Genomic DNA, 18,021 nt, shown 5'->3' with positions numbered 1-18,021 from the left:
CAGGGTGTACGTACCCCTTCAGATCCCTACATTTGTATCTCTGGGGTAAATACCTAGTAGTGCAATTGCTGGGTTGTATTCACCTGAATGTTTTTATCATCCAGCGTATCTGACATTTATTTAATGGTTTGAGTGAGTGAGTGAGTGAGTGTGTGTGTGTGTGTGTGTGTGTGTGTGTGTGTGTGTGTATGTGTCAGAGAGAGAGGGAGAGAGAGATTATTTCTGCTACTAGACTATAAGCTCCCTGGAATATTATACGTACTAAGTTAATATTTGCTGAATTAATGAATGAATTAGTGAATGCTGCCATTTTGCTACATTATATTTCTCTCTTTCTTCTATTTACAAGAGTAATAACCTGATAAAAATCTCCTTTAGGAAAGAAGTTCTGAATGTCTTATTATCCTGTCCAAGGGTAATTGCATTTATTGATTGCATTAATTTATTCTAACCCAGTCACAGTAATTTTGGTAAAAGAGTGATCAAAGGTGACTAATGACAGTGAAGTCAGATTAATTCAGTTTTTGCTTCTCATGAAATTTGGGTTCAAACCTACAGATGTACACATAGCTTTGCTTAGGGAGCTGATGAGTTCCTGAAGAATGTTCAGTTGGTCTGGAATTCAAACAACTTCATGTTTACCTGCAGAATCATATGGCTTGGGTGCTAAGTGATGGGATTAAAATCAGACAGGGCCCTAAATTTGAAACTTTTTATGGATCAGAGAGAAATAAACTATAGCTGGCTAATGGGAAAATCTGACTCAAAGCAATAGTGCTTCTGCTCTGTAGTTCTTAGTCATCTGATCCAATTGCTCACAGATGGGCTGTTAAAAGAACTTCAGAAATGTGGCCACATGAACTCAATGAATTTGACAACTGTCAGCACTCGGAAAGTCTGAGTATTTCTTATTGTGCTAGACCTTTTTAAGACCATTGCTCTAACTAAATTTGCAGGTAATGATGCACTGTGTTATGTGAACTAAGAGGAGTTAACTGGTTACAAAAAAAGATTCCTGAAAGTTTGTAACCGACTTTGGAACTGATTTTCTTATCTATCTTGGAACACAAAAAGCCCAATTTTGAGGCAAGGGCAATAAAAGGGACCACACAGTTCTGAGCACAGATGAGAAGGGGAAATGAACTCCAGCTCTTGATCTTTTTAGTCCCAAATATTTATTTGTGGTATATTTGCACTCAGCATGCTATCTGTTGATAGCTCAGTATTTCAAAAATGACTAGCTAAATCCCACAGCCTGAATATTAAGAATGAGAATGACCATTGGTAAAATCTAGGAAGAAGGTAATAAACGTAGTATAGGTGAGGGGTCTTCCACCATTCTCTCTAATGGACTTCATGCACCTTTACAGGCTTCCACTCTTTTATGAATACTGGTCAAACAGATCACAGAATTTTAGAAATGAAAGCAACTTAGGGACCATCTAGTCTCTTCTTGATTGCTATAGGTGAAGAAACTGCTGTCCAAGGGTCCAAGTGACTTTTCCAAGGCCCAAGGTACCACTTGAGGTCAGTGACCGAGAGGGCTAGAATTCAGATTTCTTCTGAGGCTCAGTTTCCCCATCTGCTGTGAAGAGTGATTGGCATCAGTAAAGCACTTCTTAGTGACTTGAGGTCTCTTCTCTGCGCCAGGCACTGGAGAAATGAAGGAGACCTGCCTGTCCCTAGGTCCACTGAAGCTTCCTGTAGCCTCTGCAACCATTAGGAGAAAAACTAGTGCATGTCGTTAGCTCCACTTTAGTATGCCTGAGCCATGAACCCAGGTAGAAAAAGGGGGAAAAGGGATGACACTCTAACCAGATGATCTTCCTCTTGGGGAGAATAGAAAGAACAAGCAAAGAAAGGGGAAACAATAGGGCTGGATTACATAAGTGACATGAGATTTATCCCACATACAAAGTCTGTCTTTTGCAGTTGCTACAGTAGAGTCCCAGAAAGTATTTTTTGTAATTGGAATTTGAGAGACAATACCATATTCCAATAAAAATGCTAAAGACTCCCCAAGATGAGGACCTAAAGAAGTAATAATTTCCCCACTGTGGCCCTTATGGTCCTGAAAGTTTTATCATAGCACATGTTTTTATTATTAAGAAATTCTAACTGAGAGTCTAAACCAGATTCAATTCCAGCTCTTACATTAGCATCACCTGGGGAGCTTTCAAAAACAAAACAAAACACAGTACGTAGGCCTGGGCCCCATCATAGTTCAGTTCAGTTAGAATTTCTAGGGAATGGATAGACACAAAAGTATTTCAAAATGTTCCCCAGATGATCTACAGCTTGGGTAAAGAACCTCTGGTCGAAAGTCACAAAAACAGCCACCCTTTGCAGAAGCCATATTCTCTCATGGGTTTACATCACAATAAGGGTTTATTCAAGCTGAGAAATTGTATGAATATACAATGTGTAGGAGGGAGTGGATGGGCAGGCTTGCCATAAAGATAATGTTTCATACTGACCTTTTGGTACATACAATGCATGCATTTTGCAGTGTTCTACTTTTAGATGTTTACCACTTGCATTCTCAACCACTGTTTAAAACAATGCCATACTAACACCTCTTTGCCCCAAAACAAACCAGGTATCCTGATGGAATAGAGGGAAGTGTTTGTATGTATGCCGGTGCTTAATTATGATACTGTATGTCAATGTTGTTATACACCTAATTGTAATTGTAGAGGTAGAGGGATTTGAGAAGTTACATAGACAAGGAATTTAACACACAATCATTTTAAAACAACTGTGACACATTCCTGGGATTAACCATTATTATTACTTGGAATTTCTTCTCCCAGGTAACCTAATACTTTTTTTTTTTTAAACTAAGTGTACAACCCTTCCTCCTTTTTCCTTGTCCCGAATGGTGATTGTGTCAGAGCAGTATTTTTCTTGTAAGTCTCTTAATAACCTGGCATACCTAAAGGCAACTGTCATGCCACGTTCCCTTCCAGCTCTTCTAACGGATTGTTCAGACAAAGCAGTCCCTCCTCAGCCATACCTGAGAGTTTCTCTTCATCCCTATCTCCTTCCTTTTGTTATTCCTTAGGATCTTTCTAGCATCTCTACTTCCCTCATAAGATCAAAATAGGTACCCATTCTTAATAAATCTGACAAATAGCAAATGAAGTAGACAATCTTGTAGGTGACATTTCTTCTCATTACATTGTCCTTTTGATTCCATCCATTATACTTCCTTTTTTTTTTTTTTTAAGATTTCATTTATTTATTTGAGAGAGAGAGAGCTTGAGAGAGAGAGGGCATAAGCGGGGGGGGGGGGGTAGAAGGAGAAGCAAACTCCCCGCTGAGCAGGGAGCCTGATGTGGGACTCCACCCCAGGACCCGCATGACCTGAGCCAAAGGCAGATGCTTAACTGACTTAGCCACCTAGGCACCCCCATTATACTTCCTTTAAACTATCATTAAATTATTGAGATGTTTAGTGTTTATGAACAACTGGTAGACTTAGTTTGCATCCTCTATTGCCCAAGGGGAATGGAGCATGCTGGATTCATTTAAGGGTACATTTACAATAGTGATTATCACCTTGGAGATCTTGATCCCTTGGGGACTGTGGAATTATGAGCATATCCATTATACTCACCAAGCGTCTTGGTTTTCCACATCATAAGCTCCCACAGAAATGACAGCCCTTTCCTGGTATTTTCTTATTTTTCATAAATTTACCCATTTGTTTCCTACTTAATATCTATGTTTGTTATTTCTAGTCATTTAACATTATCTCACTTTGTATCTCACTTTTATCTTATTTTTATGGGTTTTTGGTATTTGTCAAAGTCACTTTGATGTTATTTTTATCACAGATGTTAACAAGGTCATTGTAATTGGTGTCATTTTTAAGTTGGGAGTCCCCTTAACCTGTTCATTCCAGTCACTGATAAAATATTAAACGTGCTAGGACTGTGGTCCTGGCTGTATGTTAGGTACCAGTCACACCTAAAATTCTCATTACACATCATCACCCTTTTTTGATGGTTACTTCCTAGTCCTGTCTATTCTTAGCTGAAGAATGATCCTGATTTCCTACACTTAGCTTGTTGATAGGGAAGCTATTTGGAGTCAAATGGAGAAGTCTTACTTTTATACATGTTATAGTAAATCCACCTCCTCTCACAGGAGGTGAGAGAAAGAAGCACATCTGGAAAAGGAGCTGACATTCGTTTCACTTGGCACAGACATCAACAGTGAAATGAATGATGTCTGATCCTCCCTAGAGACTTCTATGTTTTGCCTATTCTTTTTTCTGAGGAGAAGGGATCTGAGATCTATGAAAGACCACCTCTGAGGTACAAAGAAATTCTTTGCTGTTGGAATAGTGGATATTAATGGTCACCACCTCCCAGCTAGTGAAATCTCAGATCTCTGTGTACTTAACATGTAGAAATAAGAAAGCCAAAGAGAAGGAAAAAGAGGCTTGGGTTTCTCAAAGCTGTTGTCTCCTTTAGGTGTGGAAGGTTTGGATTTTTCTTCAGGGCTGCCTCCTGACCTAGTCATTCCTCTGATGTTTGCCACTGTCCGAGGCATATGGGTGGTCTGACAGGGGGTCCTTCCACCCCTCTCTTTGAAAGGAATTTCTCATGTGGCCTGAGATCCACTTGTCAGTCTTCACATTTCTGCCCCAGTGGGCAATGCAAAGCAGCAGTGATGATATCTCTTGGTGTTCTGGGAATTTGCTTGTTCTGCCTGACAGATACTTAGGAGTTTAGCCTAATCCTCCAGGCCCCAGGAGACCATCCAGGTGCCACCGCCTGCTTACTGAAGGCTCAGGAGAGATGCATCTGTGTCCTCCTCAAACAGGAGATAAAAATACAACTCTTAATAAATATATACATAGAACATGTTTTTTCTTTGGTAAATAGAAGAATGTTCCTGGATTTCCTTAATTATTTGGATATGCTTTTTCTTAGAAGGTTTAAAATGTGGCTGCCATTGGGAAAAGGGGCAAAGAAAGACATTCAGTAATGTAATCCTATTGTCTTTTCACTCACAGGAGACATTCAGTTACTTAAAGAAGAATTTCAGATTTCCTCAGCAGATTCAATTTGACATCCATTTTCTGACGGCTGACTCAGTGTGGAGCCCTGAGATAGGTATTGGGCAGTCACAGCCCTGGGGCCACCAGGGTGCCACTGTCCTACCCTGAAGGACTCAGGCATGCAATGGGAAGGAAGCGGGGGGGAGAGGCATAGGGAAAGAGAAGCAGAATACTCAGAGGGCTTTGATATATGCCAAAATAAAGATAAAAATAAAATGTGGTGGAAGCAAAGTGAAGAGATGACCAGTTCCTATGAGCATGGTCAGCAAAGGCTAACAGAAGCCCCCATGTCTCATGGTAAGCCCTGGCAGATGGCTGCAATTCTGTCAGGCAGGCTCTGGTGCAGTAGGACTCATGACATGCTCTGTGCCTGGTGTGGAGCAGGTGCTTCCTAAGTATTTGTTGAATGGCCTTCCTAAGGGAGCATAATATCTGAGAATGATTCTTTTTTTTAATTTTTTTTTAAAGATTTTATTTATTTGACAGAGAGAGACACAGCGAGAGAGGGAACACAAGCAGGGGGAGCGGGAGAGGGAGAAGCAGGCTTCCTGCGGAGCAGGGAGCCCGACATGGGGCTCGATCCCAGGACCCCAGGATCACGATCCGAGCCAAAGGCAGACGCTCAACGACTGAGCCACCCAGGCGCCCTCTGAGAATGATTCTCATTCTCACCTCTATAACTAGAGTGGTAGAGGGGTTTACTCAAAACAGTTTGGTGAATTGGTGGTTATTAACTATTTTAGACAAAAAATTTCTCTCCCTACTAAAAAGATGATGCTCAGGATCAAGTGAGGAAGAGATCTGTTGACCTAACCAAAATAATTGGTGGTGAAATCCAATGAATGCCATTCTATTTCCATGACATATTTTGGTATACCCATTTCCAGCCATATATTAGTACTGCTAATCATCTAGAAAAGGTCAACAGTGAGCCATGATTTCAGTTGTTCTTCTGAGAGATTAATGGTGTCTTGTAAAATGCCCTATTAAGTCTATTCCTTACTTCTGGCATTTGTTTTTGAGAACAAATACATAATTACTAGGGAGGAAGTCTCAGAGAAACTACTTTCGGGATTAAAGAGGCATTTCTCCCACCAGCATACAACTCAGGTTTTTCTCAATTGTTTTCTGTTTCACAATGTATTACTGTAATGGCACAAATGTCTGGAAATCAAACAGGCAAATTGAGGACCCTAAATGAAGCTGTTACATTCAAAGTGCCTGTTAGGACCTGCTTTATTCTCTCACACTTGCTCCTCCCCATGTATCCAGGCAGGATCAGCCACACCCCGGGCTCTTCCTGGGTAGTCAGGGTGCTTTAAAGACTCAGGCGATTCAGCACAAGCCAGCATTGCAGCTTGTCTGGTTCTGGGCATGTGTTGTACTTCTAATCACTGAGACCACACCCCCACTTTATACCCCAGTTCTGGTCTTTGAGACTTGATCCTCCCTGGTTTGTTGGGAACTCACCCAGCATCCAGATTGCTGGAGGTCTGAGATTTTACATTAGTCTTCACATTGGTCCTTCCCCCTCCTGCCCCAGCCTACCTGCCAGGATCTAGAGTCAGACCTTAGAGCTACAAGCCTGTCACTCCCAACTCAGAGGACTTCTGGAATCCCCCTTGCCAAATGCTGCCCACCCACTCTAAGAACACAGCCATCTCTTTCTGCACTATGGTGATACTGCAGGCTGCTTGGATTATGATCTTTGCTGGAGAGAGAGAGAGGCACTGGAGTGCTGTGGTTAAGAACCTGGGCTCTAGGGTCTCACTGTCTAGGTTCAAACTCTGACAAAGCTACTTCTTTCTTACCTCTGTAATTCTGAGTAAGTGGCTAAGCCTGAGTTTCCTTATCTGCAAAGTGAATGTGATGGTGAGAATAATAGTCCCTACCTCAAACGTGATGGTGATAAAAATAGTCTTCCATAGTCATTGGAGGAGGAATCTGTGCCACCAAACTAGCCTGTAGGAATGTTGGAGGAAGCATTCCATCGCCTGTTTCACTCTCCCTGCACATCCAGCACTCTTTGGCCCCATTGCTTGAAGTTAGCCCTTTCTATTAGTGAAGGCCATAACTCATGAGTTGGCTTCCTGGCCTAATAATGCCCTGTGTGATGCTGTGGCCTATAAAGGGACAAATGCCTTGGCTGGGCACAGGAGGCCCTGCTGATCTGGGTACTGCTTGTGTCCCTTGCTCTGGCTACACTGTGTCATCAGACATGGCAGCATTGTGCAAAGAGATGGATGTGGGGATCCTGGAGTTGGCATGTGCAAAGCACAGTCCAGCACAGAGTGGGTGTCAGGACAGGGAGAAGGGGCCTGTGGTTCTCTTTGTCTCTGTTTCTACCAATCTTCCACTTTCTCACTACTTGGGTCCAGATATCAGCATCTTTTTCAGTTACTCATTTAAGTGAGAAAATGTAATTGTGTTTGATACCTGCAACAAATAGGAGATGATGCAGTGCAATCTCTAGACACAATTTATCTTTTTACATAGAGTCTATCAATGCCTGTTGGTACTATAATGTCTTTGCTAAGCTCAGGAATTGAAAATTGAATGCAGTTTTTAAAAACTTCACTTTTAAATTGCTATAAGATAGAGAATTAAGCACATACAAATAGCATCAAAATTTATTTAAGCCTCCTCCGAATTAAAAATGCCTGGCTCTTAATTACCTAAACAGCTGACAGTGACTAAAGGGGAAGCTTGGTCGTGCCTTTAGGAATATGTATTCCCCTACCATGAAATAATGACCAATAACAAGACATCTTCTTAAGGTTCAATAAAGGAAACAAGATGTATTTTATATCTGAAACATCAACATAGTTCCCATGAGAGGCAGGAAATAGGTATTCCCTGCAGGTGTAAATCTGTTCTACCAATTAATTCCCCTGGTAGTTGCACAGTACATGGATCATGCAGATTTCCTTTAAGACAAAATTAAAAACACTTCCCCTGTCCTAAACAATGGTTCATGTGAAAGCATGCCATTTTATGTTTCCTGGACTAACTGAAAAATAGTTAAAACTATTTTAAACATTTTAATCTTTGATGGAAGAGCTGACACAATATGTAATGGAAGGATGTCAGTTTCATTAACCCTATGTTGCAGGGGAAAGAAACTAAGGTTTGAGGGTGGAGTAGATTGGCACTTAAGAGCTCCTTCAAGTTATAGCGCAGCTTGATAGTTGTGACGAAGGGCAGGAGAGGGGTCATGTGGGACAGCAGAGAGGAAATGTGAAAATTTTGCCCATTCTGCTAAAAATTAGTGTGTGTAGGGATTTCTAATGTATTCCAGGTTATAGGAATCAGTTATAGGCCATTGCCAATCCATCTGTGACCATATAATTTTTCTTCCAAGGTAGGACACTTCTGAATATGGAAGGGGCACTATTAATAATTACTCAGGGTTGATCAGTATTAACTTGTCTGTATGCAGCAACCTAGAGCATATGGCTACCTCACTCCTAGGTCACCCTGCAATGCTAAGCTTATGGTTGGCCATAAGCCCAAGTGGCCTCAAGGGATGGAGAACCATTGAGCAAAGTTGATTGGGAGCCCTCAATGATGTTTCAAAACTCTCTGGCAGGATTTAAACTGGCCTGACCTTCAAATATTCTTCTGGCAGGGAGAATATCTAGAATTATGTAGTGTTACTGTATAGTCCTGTATTTTCTTAGGATAGAACCATCCAGAATGTATGTCTTTAAGCCACCTTTCTAAACCTAACTTCACAATGTAATTATATAGGGAACTTTGAAAAACACAGATCCTTAGGCTCCAGCCCTAGATATTCTAATTTAATAGACCTATAGTAAGCTCAAGCACCTGTGTTTTCAAAAATTTCTCTGGTGATTCTGATGCCTAGCCACATTTGAAAGCCCTCTTGGGTTTGTAAAGAGGCTATAGGGTTTTTAAAGAGCTGCAAATTTCAAATTTTCAATATGAATATTAGAACTTGAGAGCCAATACAAGAAGAGAATATATGAAAAAGGAACAGAAATATTTTCCATAATTTAATTATATTTTGTGTAGGACCAGAACAGAGGCAAATTGTTTAAAAATATATATATTCCTTATTTTGCTTATGCCTTGTTTACTGGCTCAGGAACAATTTACAGAAATATTATAGATGAGTCATTTTTTGAACTAAGCCCTGAAAGATATAAAGTTTTAACAGTAGAATTTGGTAAAGGAATTCCAGTAAAAATTTGCAAAGGAAACTATATAAACAGAGGCGAGGAAATAACTGTAAACTCTGTGTGAGTAGTGTTCATATCTAGTTCTAGATGGTAGCCACTGGCATAGTGCATAATAATTATTTATTGAAAGGTGGATGGCTTTTGGAGGGAATGCTATTATATGAGAATGACTCTCATTCTTTTCTTTATAGTTAGAGAAATTGAAGCATAGGAACAAAATAGCTTGCCCAAAATATTTTTAGGGCTGGTGTTTATTAGCTTTTATTAGCTAAATAAGTTCGATCCCTATTTATAAGCCTAATTCTCAGGGATTACTGAGGGAAAGAAATCTGTTGGCCCTGACATTCTTTACTCCTTCCTTGGTGTCCAGTCCTACACTAACGGGACTAGATGCTTTCTAGTTGAAAGAGATCATGAAAGCAATAGGCCGTTATGCTGAAACCTAAACTGATCTGATTACTATGTGCATGCCTTTCCTAGACTGTTAAAGAAGAAGAATTTTGTCTGTGCATATTTAAAAATGATTACATTCAAGTTTTAGAGAAGAAAGTTAAAGAAGTTGCAAACATATTTTTTCTTATCTTGGCACAATACTCTTTCCACTTTATCAGGGTGTATGTCAGGCATTTATCTAGGGGCTGAGGGTTTCTTTTTTTAGGAACTTCTTTTAAAAGAAGTATAGTGTGCAAATTTTTTCTCCATGGCCTTAGGGTACTATAAAGGAGCTAATATACAAGGTCCAGAGTGTGGAAGAAGAAAGGGCGTGTGGTTCTTGGTGTAAACCATCTTTGGGTGAAAACAGAAGCCTTGCCCTTTCCCCACACAAACCAAGCCAGGAGGATCGTGAAAGGGCCTAGAACCCCACAGGTCAGTGCACACAGCCCTATTCTGGTAGGGGCTAATTCTCTGTGGGCCTTTCATCATAGAGAACTTATGTTGAAAAGTAGGGCAAACTAAAAAGCAGTTTCATTCAAAATATGAAAATGTCTGTTATTTTATGGACTTGAGTGGGCAGGACACATAAGCAGGTGGTTTTTCAAATTACTGGACCTTCCAGATGCTGCTTACTATTGCAGCTGTTCTTACTTTAAGCCCTTTTAAAATGTAGCCAGCTCTGCTATTAATTGGAAGAATAAGCCACATCATGAACTTTTTCTTAATTCAAAGATATTTGGTGTATCTGGTCTTAAAGTTTAATAAATATTATGAAATTTTATTCAGCTAAAACTAAATTATTTTTTGACGATTGGAGATGGAGAAGAAAAAGAGACTTTCTTTTAATAATTATTTAAAATGTGTATCATTGTTGGCTGAACTTGAAAGTGTTTTCAGATGCTTAAGGATGAATAATATACCCCATTTAGTATCGTTCAGTGATGTGAGAATAAATCCCACCAAAAATGAACATAATGCTCTTTTACAAGCTGGAGATTCTGAATTCCATGACTGATCTTATATGTGGCAGAATATCAGTCACCATCGTGTGGAGCTATCTCCTAAACAAATAAATAAACAAAACCAATACCAATTCCAACAGAAGTGAATATTAATGGGGTGCTGAGTGCTTTGAGACAGTCTGATCTTTTAAATCTTATTCTTTGATTATATGTATATCAGATAAATATAGAATTTGAAATTTGAAATTATATTGAGATTAATCAAAAATCACTCTAGAATGTTTTCCAGTTGAAAGGGATTCAGGAGGCATTAAGACGTTATTTTGAAATCAAAACCAATCTGATTACCATGTTATGACTTTTTTTGATGGCTAAAGAAAATTTGTGTCTGAGCATATTTAAGAATTATTACATTCAAGTTTTAGGATAGAAAGTTACAAATGTATATTTTTATTTTCCAACAAGTCTTCTCTCAGATGTTCTGATATTTCTCAGGACTAATCTCAGAATCATCTCAAATCATTTCTCTCCTCATAGCAATCGTCTCTAAGAATCACATAATCTTGTCTATTCTTCCCTTATTTCAAAATATCTGTTTTGGACAGTAACCGTTTGATAACATGGATAAAGTTTTAAACTTCTATAGCCCTTAAATTTCTCCTAAGGAATTGGAAGTTAGACTGGTAACCATTATGTTCTCTTCCAATTCTCAGATTTTGTCATTTTATGCTTGTCTGATTTTATCCCCAGGGCCACTGCATACTGTCGTTCTCATTTCATGTCTAGACCACGGTGCAATTACATCTTAACTGTTCTCTGCTTAACCAGACTGACTACCTTTCATTACATCCTATAGCTTATCTTCAAGAAAGCCCACCCTCATCATGTCATATTTAAATGTGAACTCTTGTTGAGATGATAAAGTCCAAACTTATCATGAGTGCTGGATAAAGGACTCTGCCATCTGGCCATGATCAGTCTGTTCATTTTTATGACCTACCACTCTGCCACATGAATTCTCTAATTCCAGTCAAAATGGGCTACTAAACCTTCCATCATGCCCTGTATGAGACGTTCCCATCTCCATGCCTGGCTTATTTAGAATGCCCTCCTGTCCTTTTCTCAGCCATTTGCATTCTGTTTGTCCTTCCTGATCCAACTCAGATTGCACTCTTTCATGCCCTTCTCTATTAAACTATCTATAATCCATCTTCCTTCCCTCACCCTGTTGTCCTATCCACAGTAGGGTCTCCCTAACACTTAATATCAATACCATTCACTTTTTTAAAAACTTTATTGAAGAATAATTGACAAATATAATTGTATGTATTCAAAGTATACAATGTGATGATCTGATATACATCTACATTGTTTGATTACCAATATCAACATAATTAATGCCATTCACTTTTTAAAAACCTTTTTATTATTCAGTATTCAATATTGCTTATTTTTTATTATAGGATATATTTGATCTATTTCCAAAATGATAATGAGAAGGTTTACAGTAGAGACCACATAAAACAGCATGTCACTTAAAAAAGAAAGTGAAAATACAAAACCAAAAGTGGGAGAGAGGAGTAACATGTATTAATGAAACTTAAAATCTAGCTATAGGTTTCCTGGCAGTCAAAACAAAAAAGGACCCATTAGTTACCATTTGGCAGAGACTTACTATTGTGATATGGTGTGTGTATTTTTTAAAACTTTCTATCTATATGCACCTTGTCTCTCTAACTCTAATTCTTGTGATTTCTAGGACTTATTTTAGGAATTATCCTTTGTAGTATGTGGCACAGTGTGTAGTCTAACATATGATGAGTTTAATAAATTAGTTGATTGGTGGCTAATATATCAGAAGTCTAAATTTGAAGCTATTTTATTTATATAGAAATTTCAAATAAGTACATAGTTGACTTACAACTATAGTTGACATACAAATGAAAATGTGAACATAAAAAGAAGACATAGAAATCTCAGAGGAAAAATGAAGAGTCTGAAGTTGTGACCACTTTAATCAGATGAAATTTTAAAAAGCATTCATAGCCTACTATTTTGGGATAAATGTCTATACAGATGTAATATAGTACAGCCTTTAATAAGATAAGAAACCTATTTTATTGGAACTACATTGTGTAGACTAATTTACTGACTTTTCCTTCCCTCCCTAAGTAGCTGTTTTATGAGACTGAAAGGATACCGTACAGATATACCATGCTGTTCCTCACACTGTACATCAGGGTTTCATTTCTTCTCCATCTAAAGTTATTTTTCTAAACTTGGTAGAAGAGCCTTTTTAAAATGTAGGGAACTAGTCTGGCGCTGTCCAAAAGCAATTTCTGTGATGATGGAGATGTTCTATACCTGTGCTGTCCAATTCAGGAGCCAGTAACCTCATGTGTTGAGAGCTCAGAATGTGTCTAGTGTCGACTGAGGAACTGAATTTTAAATTATACTTAATGTTAATTACTTGAAATTTAAATGGAAAGAGTCATAAGTGGCTAGTGACTACAGAACTGGCAGGGGCAGCTTTTACAGAGCTGCTTGCCTCTAAATAGAACCTTCCATACCTGATTTGGTACCTTGACCACTGTTTCTTTATTATCACATGAAGTTTTAAGCTACCATGCATTAACAGTAAAACTTTGGATGTTTTTATTATTTTAAGAAGTCTGTGTTGTCAAAAGTAAAATTTAGGGAGATTTATTATTTACTGCCATGTAATGTAAACATGGAGAGGATCATCCCTGTTTCTGTCATTATGTTTGTTCTTGGACTCAAAGAAAAGCACTTCTAAAATAGGAGTCTCCATAGGGTCTAGGCCACTGTTCCTGGGCTACTGGAAGATGGCACTCTCCGGGCAGAATTTGCACTTGTAGCCTGGGTGTCTCTCTGTAGGGCATTCTCTGAAGTCCTCTCTCAACTGGGCATCTGAGTAAGTGGGCCTACCAAATTCTTCTCAAGGTGGATGTTTCTGATTGTCTTGTTTTGCTCATAGGAGCAAATGGGAGGTGTTTGCTTTCTCTAGGCCAGCAGGAGCTTGCTCTAACTCTTCCTTTTAATTTTTTTTAATGTGAGGATCCCCACACTTGCTCTTTGAAATGCTATTCTGTTAACTGCTATTTCCTCTAAGCCTGTTATGTCTTTTTTCCATCTGCGTTGAAGTCTCTTTTCCCAGTGGAGCCTTTCTTTCTCAGCTTAGTCATGCTATGTGTGGAGACCCACATCCACACTGCTGGCCTCTCTGACTCATCCTGGGAGGCTTGCTTGCTCCAGGAACCCCACTCACACTGCGGTGGAACAGCAGGGAGGCTCCAATGAAGCCAGCCCTTTCTGAAATCTGCCTCTTTTCCTGGCATCTCTTCTTCTTGTCTAAAGCTACATGAGGAGGGGAAAAAGCAAAAATGTCCTTACCCCCCTTTAAGGTAACAGTTTTAGTAAATAGTTTGTAGCAACTCCAATTTCCAGTTTATAAGCTACTTTTGTTATTGCTGCTGCTTTTAAATATTCCATAATCTGGCTAGTATAAAAACCCACTAATGCTCCAGTTTTCCTTTTTCCTCCACCAGCAAGCCAAGAGAGTCAATTCTGACAGTTACATTTTCCTTCCAGTTACAGGTTAAATTGTTTCCCTTTTTGAAATATTATTCATAAATGTGAACAGTTTCTGAACTATAGCTCCTCCCATCCACAGATAGGAGACTGGCTAGGTGGAAATTGCTCATCTGCCCCATTGGCTGTTCTGGAGTTGTTCAGAGTGGGTCTTCACACTGTAATCTTCCAGGCCAGGGTTTTCCTTGGCCCTCCCTACCCCTCAAAGAAAACCCTCTGCCAAGAATGGCTCAGGCCCATGATTTCCCAATCCAGATGGGTTCAGACAATAAATTTCTCTGACTTGATTTGCTAAAAGGATCAAAGCTGAATAATATAATGATAATCAAAAACTGATCACTGACTCAAATCTTAGTTTGGCCAATAACTCATTCAATTGACTTATTATTTTTTTAATCACTAAACACATTCTGAAAGTATAAAAAGGAACTCCAACCTGAGTGTCCCATTAACTCAGAGAAGCCTGATCCAGGCAGTCACTAAAGAAGCAACTTTATATACCTAACTAGAGGTGTCTATGGGAGAAATCTAAGAGGCACATATTATTTTTGGTTGTGTAAATTAGCTTGGTTTTGCACGAGTACCACTTTTTTCCATTAAAATTCTCTCTCTCTCTCCATATATACATATATAATATATATCATATGTATTCTTTGTCCTTAGTCTGAAGCATTTTACCGCCTTATTTTTAAGAAAACAACTTCAGGTTATCTTGATTTGAGCTGGGAGAACCTGCCTACCCGTTTGCATCTTGGCACAAGACCTTACACAATGACCTTACTGCTTTAATTCTATGTGCAGTGGGGCACCACCCTTCACTAGACTTTAAGCCTGGGAATAGACAGAGGGTGACCTGAAAGACAACTATGTTACTCTCCCAAGAGTGGGGGTCAATCTGTTGCAGAGATCTGGAGGTTCATTTGCCAGGAGAAAAGTGCAGTTAAGGAAAAGTGCAGTTATATGAAACTCAAGTTAGCTAAATTCCAGCTGAACTAACCAGCAGGAGGGGGGGAGGGGATATGTGACATTTTTGACAACTGTGGGAGCTTCCACATTATCAAGCCCTGAACACGGTGTGTGTGGCAAAGGTACAGAAGGATGCACAGACTGCTTGCCAGAGGAGAGCTGTCCCAACCCTGACAGCATCCCTGGGGCAGGGGGCATGGAGGGGGGGGGCGTCCTTTACACGCTGGCCGCCTCACCTTACCTTGACCACATCGTCGTTGAGATGCTTGGGGTCGCGGTTGACCAGGTCGATTTCTTTGGTGTGCGCGTCGTACACTTGCTTCTCGTTCATCTCTTCTGCCATGGCCTTGTTGTTGGGCTTGTAGATGTTGCCCTGTTCCCGAATGGGAACAGTGTAGAGATGTCCCTGCGCGGGGCAGACGGCCAGGAAGGGGAGGGTGGCCGGGGAGATGGGAAGAAAATTTCAAAAAGAAAAACAAGCGATCAGAAGTCAGCCTGGCGGCGGGGCAAACCTCGAGGCTCAAAATCGAACTAACCGCTTAGGCAGCGGTGGATCAGCGCACAGTAAACTCCTTGACGCCGCAAGCTTTTTAAGAGGATCGAGGAGAGGACACCACACCCCTCCGTACCAGGCAGGGAGCTCCGGTCTCCCCTGCCCGCCACCAGGGGTCAGGGCAAACCCCGCGGTGCGGTCCGCCCAGGCCCCAGCCCGGCGCACGCCCAGCCCACGATACCCTGCGGAGACCCCAGCAGGGGAGGGGACCCGATCTCCGACTTTTGTCCAGCCACTCTCTCCGACACGCCACCCTCGCCCCGAATGCTTCACCTGCTTTATTTTCCCGTCCCCCTGGCGCCCATTCCTTCTCTCAATAAGCTCTTCCAGCTTATCTTTCAGATCCAGTTTGAACCCCCGACCCATGGAGTCTCCCCATTTTTGTTGCTTTCTGGTCGCATCTCCCTCACCCTGTTCGCGTCCTCCACCCTCTGTGAGCCCTCTTTGTCCCTACATTGCTCTCCCCACCCCCGTGGTGGTCACAGTGCCGAAAGCCCCCATCTCTGGACCAAACCATGTGTCAACCCCCCTAAACTCCCTAGAACAACGATATCTCACCTGCACAGCTCCGTCAACCCACCCTCAGGTGACTCTTAGGCTCCTGCCGGCCGGTGGCTGAGCCACTGCCGCGTTTGGGAAAACGAAGTCTCCACACCCGGGCGGAGCCCGAGCGCAGGAGGGTGGTTGGAAGGGGTGGTGGTAGTTGGGGGGAGGAGAGGTCCATCCCTCTCCAAACACCCCCGCCGGGCGCCAAGATGCTGGAAGAGTTCTTGAGGTGGCCCAAGAGCTTTGGAAAGTGCAAACATGATGCTCTCCGCCCCGGCCAACCCGTCCAGGAGCCTGGCGGGGAGTTGCGGGGACTGTTCCCAGGATTGCGGGTAAATGACTTCCCACCCTGCGTTCCAGTTCGCCGCCTCTCAGCAGGCAGGGGCTGGACTGTGGGAGTCCCGCAATAAAGCAGCAAGCTGCACCCCCGACCCACCTAGAAGTTTGTCCTCAGTACTAATTTCAGGACCCCGGCCCCCTTTCCGCCTCCTTCTAGTTTAGGGGCGCCCGGCCCCCTTTCTAAATAGGAAAATAGAAAACATTCCTGCCTCCTCTTCACCTCCCCTCCCAGGCCCATTCCGCAGAGGTGCCAGCGCGAGAGGAGTGTTCCAAAGTCGAGAGAGGGCTGGGGCAGGGAAAGCAGTCGGAATTTTTGGAGTGGGAGATAGCAGAAGGAGGCACTCCTTGTACTCCCCAGGGCCCGGCGCGCACCCACCCAAGCCTACCTCGGAGTCTACGTATTTGCCCCCAGACATGCTGGCCGGTGGCTGGATGAAGGCTCTGAGATTTCCCTGGGTTGTTATTTAAGGGAACTGAGGAAGGAAGATCTTGTATTGTATGGGGGAGAAAAAGGCGCTGGCGGGGGGGGGGGGGGGCGGTGGCTGGGAGGGAGCCTCCTGGCCGCCTGCCAAGGGTTTGTTCTGCAGCGGTTGGCCAGGACTTGTGCTGCGCCGGGTCTAGGCACATCCCCAGGGTTCTGGCAGCAGAGGGCGGGGAGCGCCCGCAGGGAGCAAAGAGCAATGGGAAAGCGTTTCACGGGCGCTGGGTTGCTTGGGCAAATAATTCAAACCTGGGGCAAGATTTTCCCAGTTATGAACCACTCAGAGGCGTCCTGCGGAGAGCGAATGTTTTCGCAGTGCATCATGCTCACAGGGTGGGGAGCGCTCAAGCAGAGATGCCCAGTATGGGCACCCGAGCTTCAGAAAGAATTCAGCTCTGCTCTAAGCCGTTTGTTCTCATCGCCCACGTTCCATCTCAGCCCAAGACACAACTATCTCCCAGTTTCACAGAGGAAGGGATGAAAAATGACCCAGAACGTTTAGGTGCATTTCACATTTAAACACAAGGAAGGAATTTGTGTGGTTTCGTGTGTGTGGTGGACTTTTGGTGGCACTCCTTTACATCTAGTTGGTGGGGATGGAAACTGGGAGAAGCAGACATGCAGAATTTAACATTTCCCAACCAGTTCTGAAATTTTCCACAATGCTTTGAAATAAATGAAAATGTTAAACTTTACTGATTTTTTTGGAACAAAGGACATTCATGCCAACATGTTATGCCATATTTATAAAATGTGTAAATTATTTACAATTGTAGAAATATTTAATTGGAGCTTCAAGTTTATCAGAGTTTTTTTTCTAATGTACTTGCTTGTGAGTTAGAGGTCACCTGGTT

General features: G+C 41.7%; 1 protein-coding gene across 2 annotated transcripts in view; it reads right to left on the bottom strand.

Moving 5' to 3' along the window:
* Positions 1-17,691, bottom strand: part of CAV1 (caveolin 1) — a 36,594-nt gene extending 18,903 nt beyond the window's left edge. Inside the window, exons 1-2 of one of the 2 annotated variants that reach the window (XM_027574529.2) lie at positions 17,073-17,691; positions 15,490-15,654 (exon numbers count right to left, since the gene is read on the bottom strand). In XM_027574529.2, the coding sequence (XP_027430330.2) occupies positions 15,490-15,654; positions 17,073-17,102 (195 nt within the window). In that variant the 5' untranslated portion in view covers positions 17,103-17,691. Of the gene's footprint in view, positions 1-15,489; positions 15,655-16,359; positions 16,527-17,072 lie in introns of those variants that run through there. The other variant, XM_027574528.2, reaches the window with a different exon arrangement.
* Positions 17,692-18,021: the final 330 nt, after the last annotated feature.

This window comes from Zalophus californianus, chromosome 12 (genome assembly GCF_009762305.2).
Source record: "Zalophus californianus isolate mZalCal1 chromosome 12, mZalCal1.pri.v2, whole genome shotgun sequence".
NCBI classification, from domain to species: Eukaryota; Metazoa; Chordata; class Mammalia; order Carnivora; family Otariidae; genus Zalophus; species Zalophus californianus.
The sequence above is the reverse complement of the archived record's forward strand: the minus strand, read 5'-3'. Positions and strand labels throughout refer to the sequence as shown.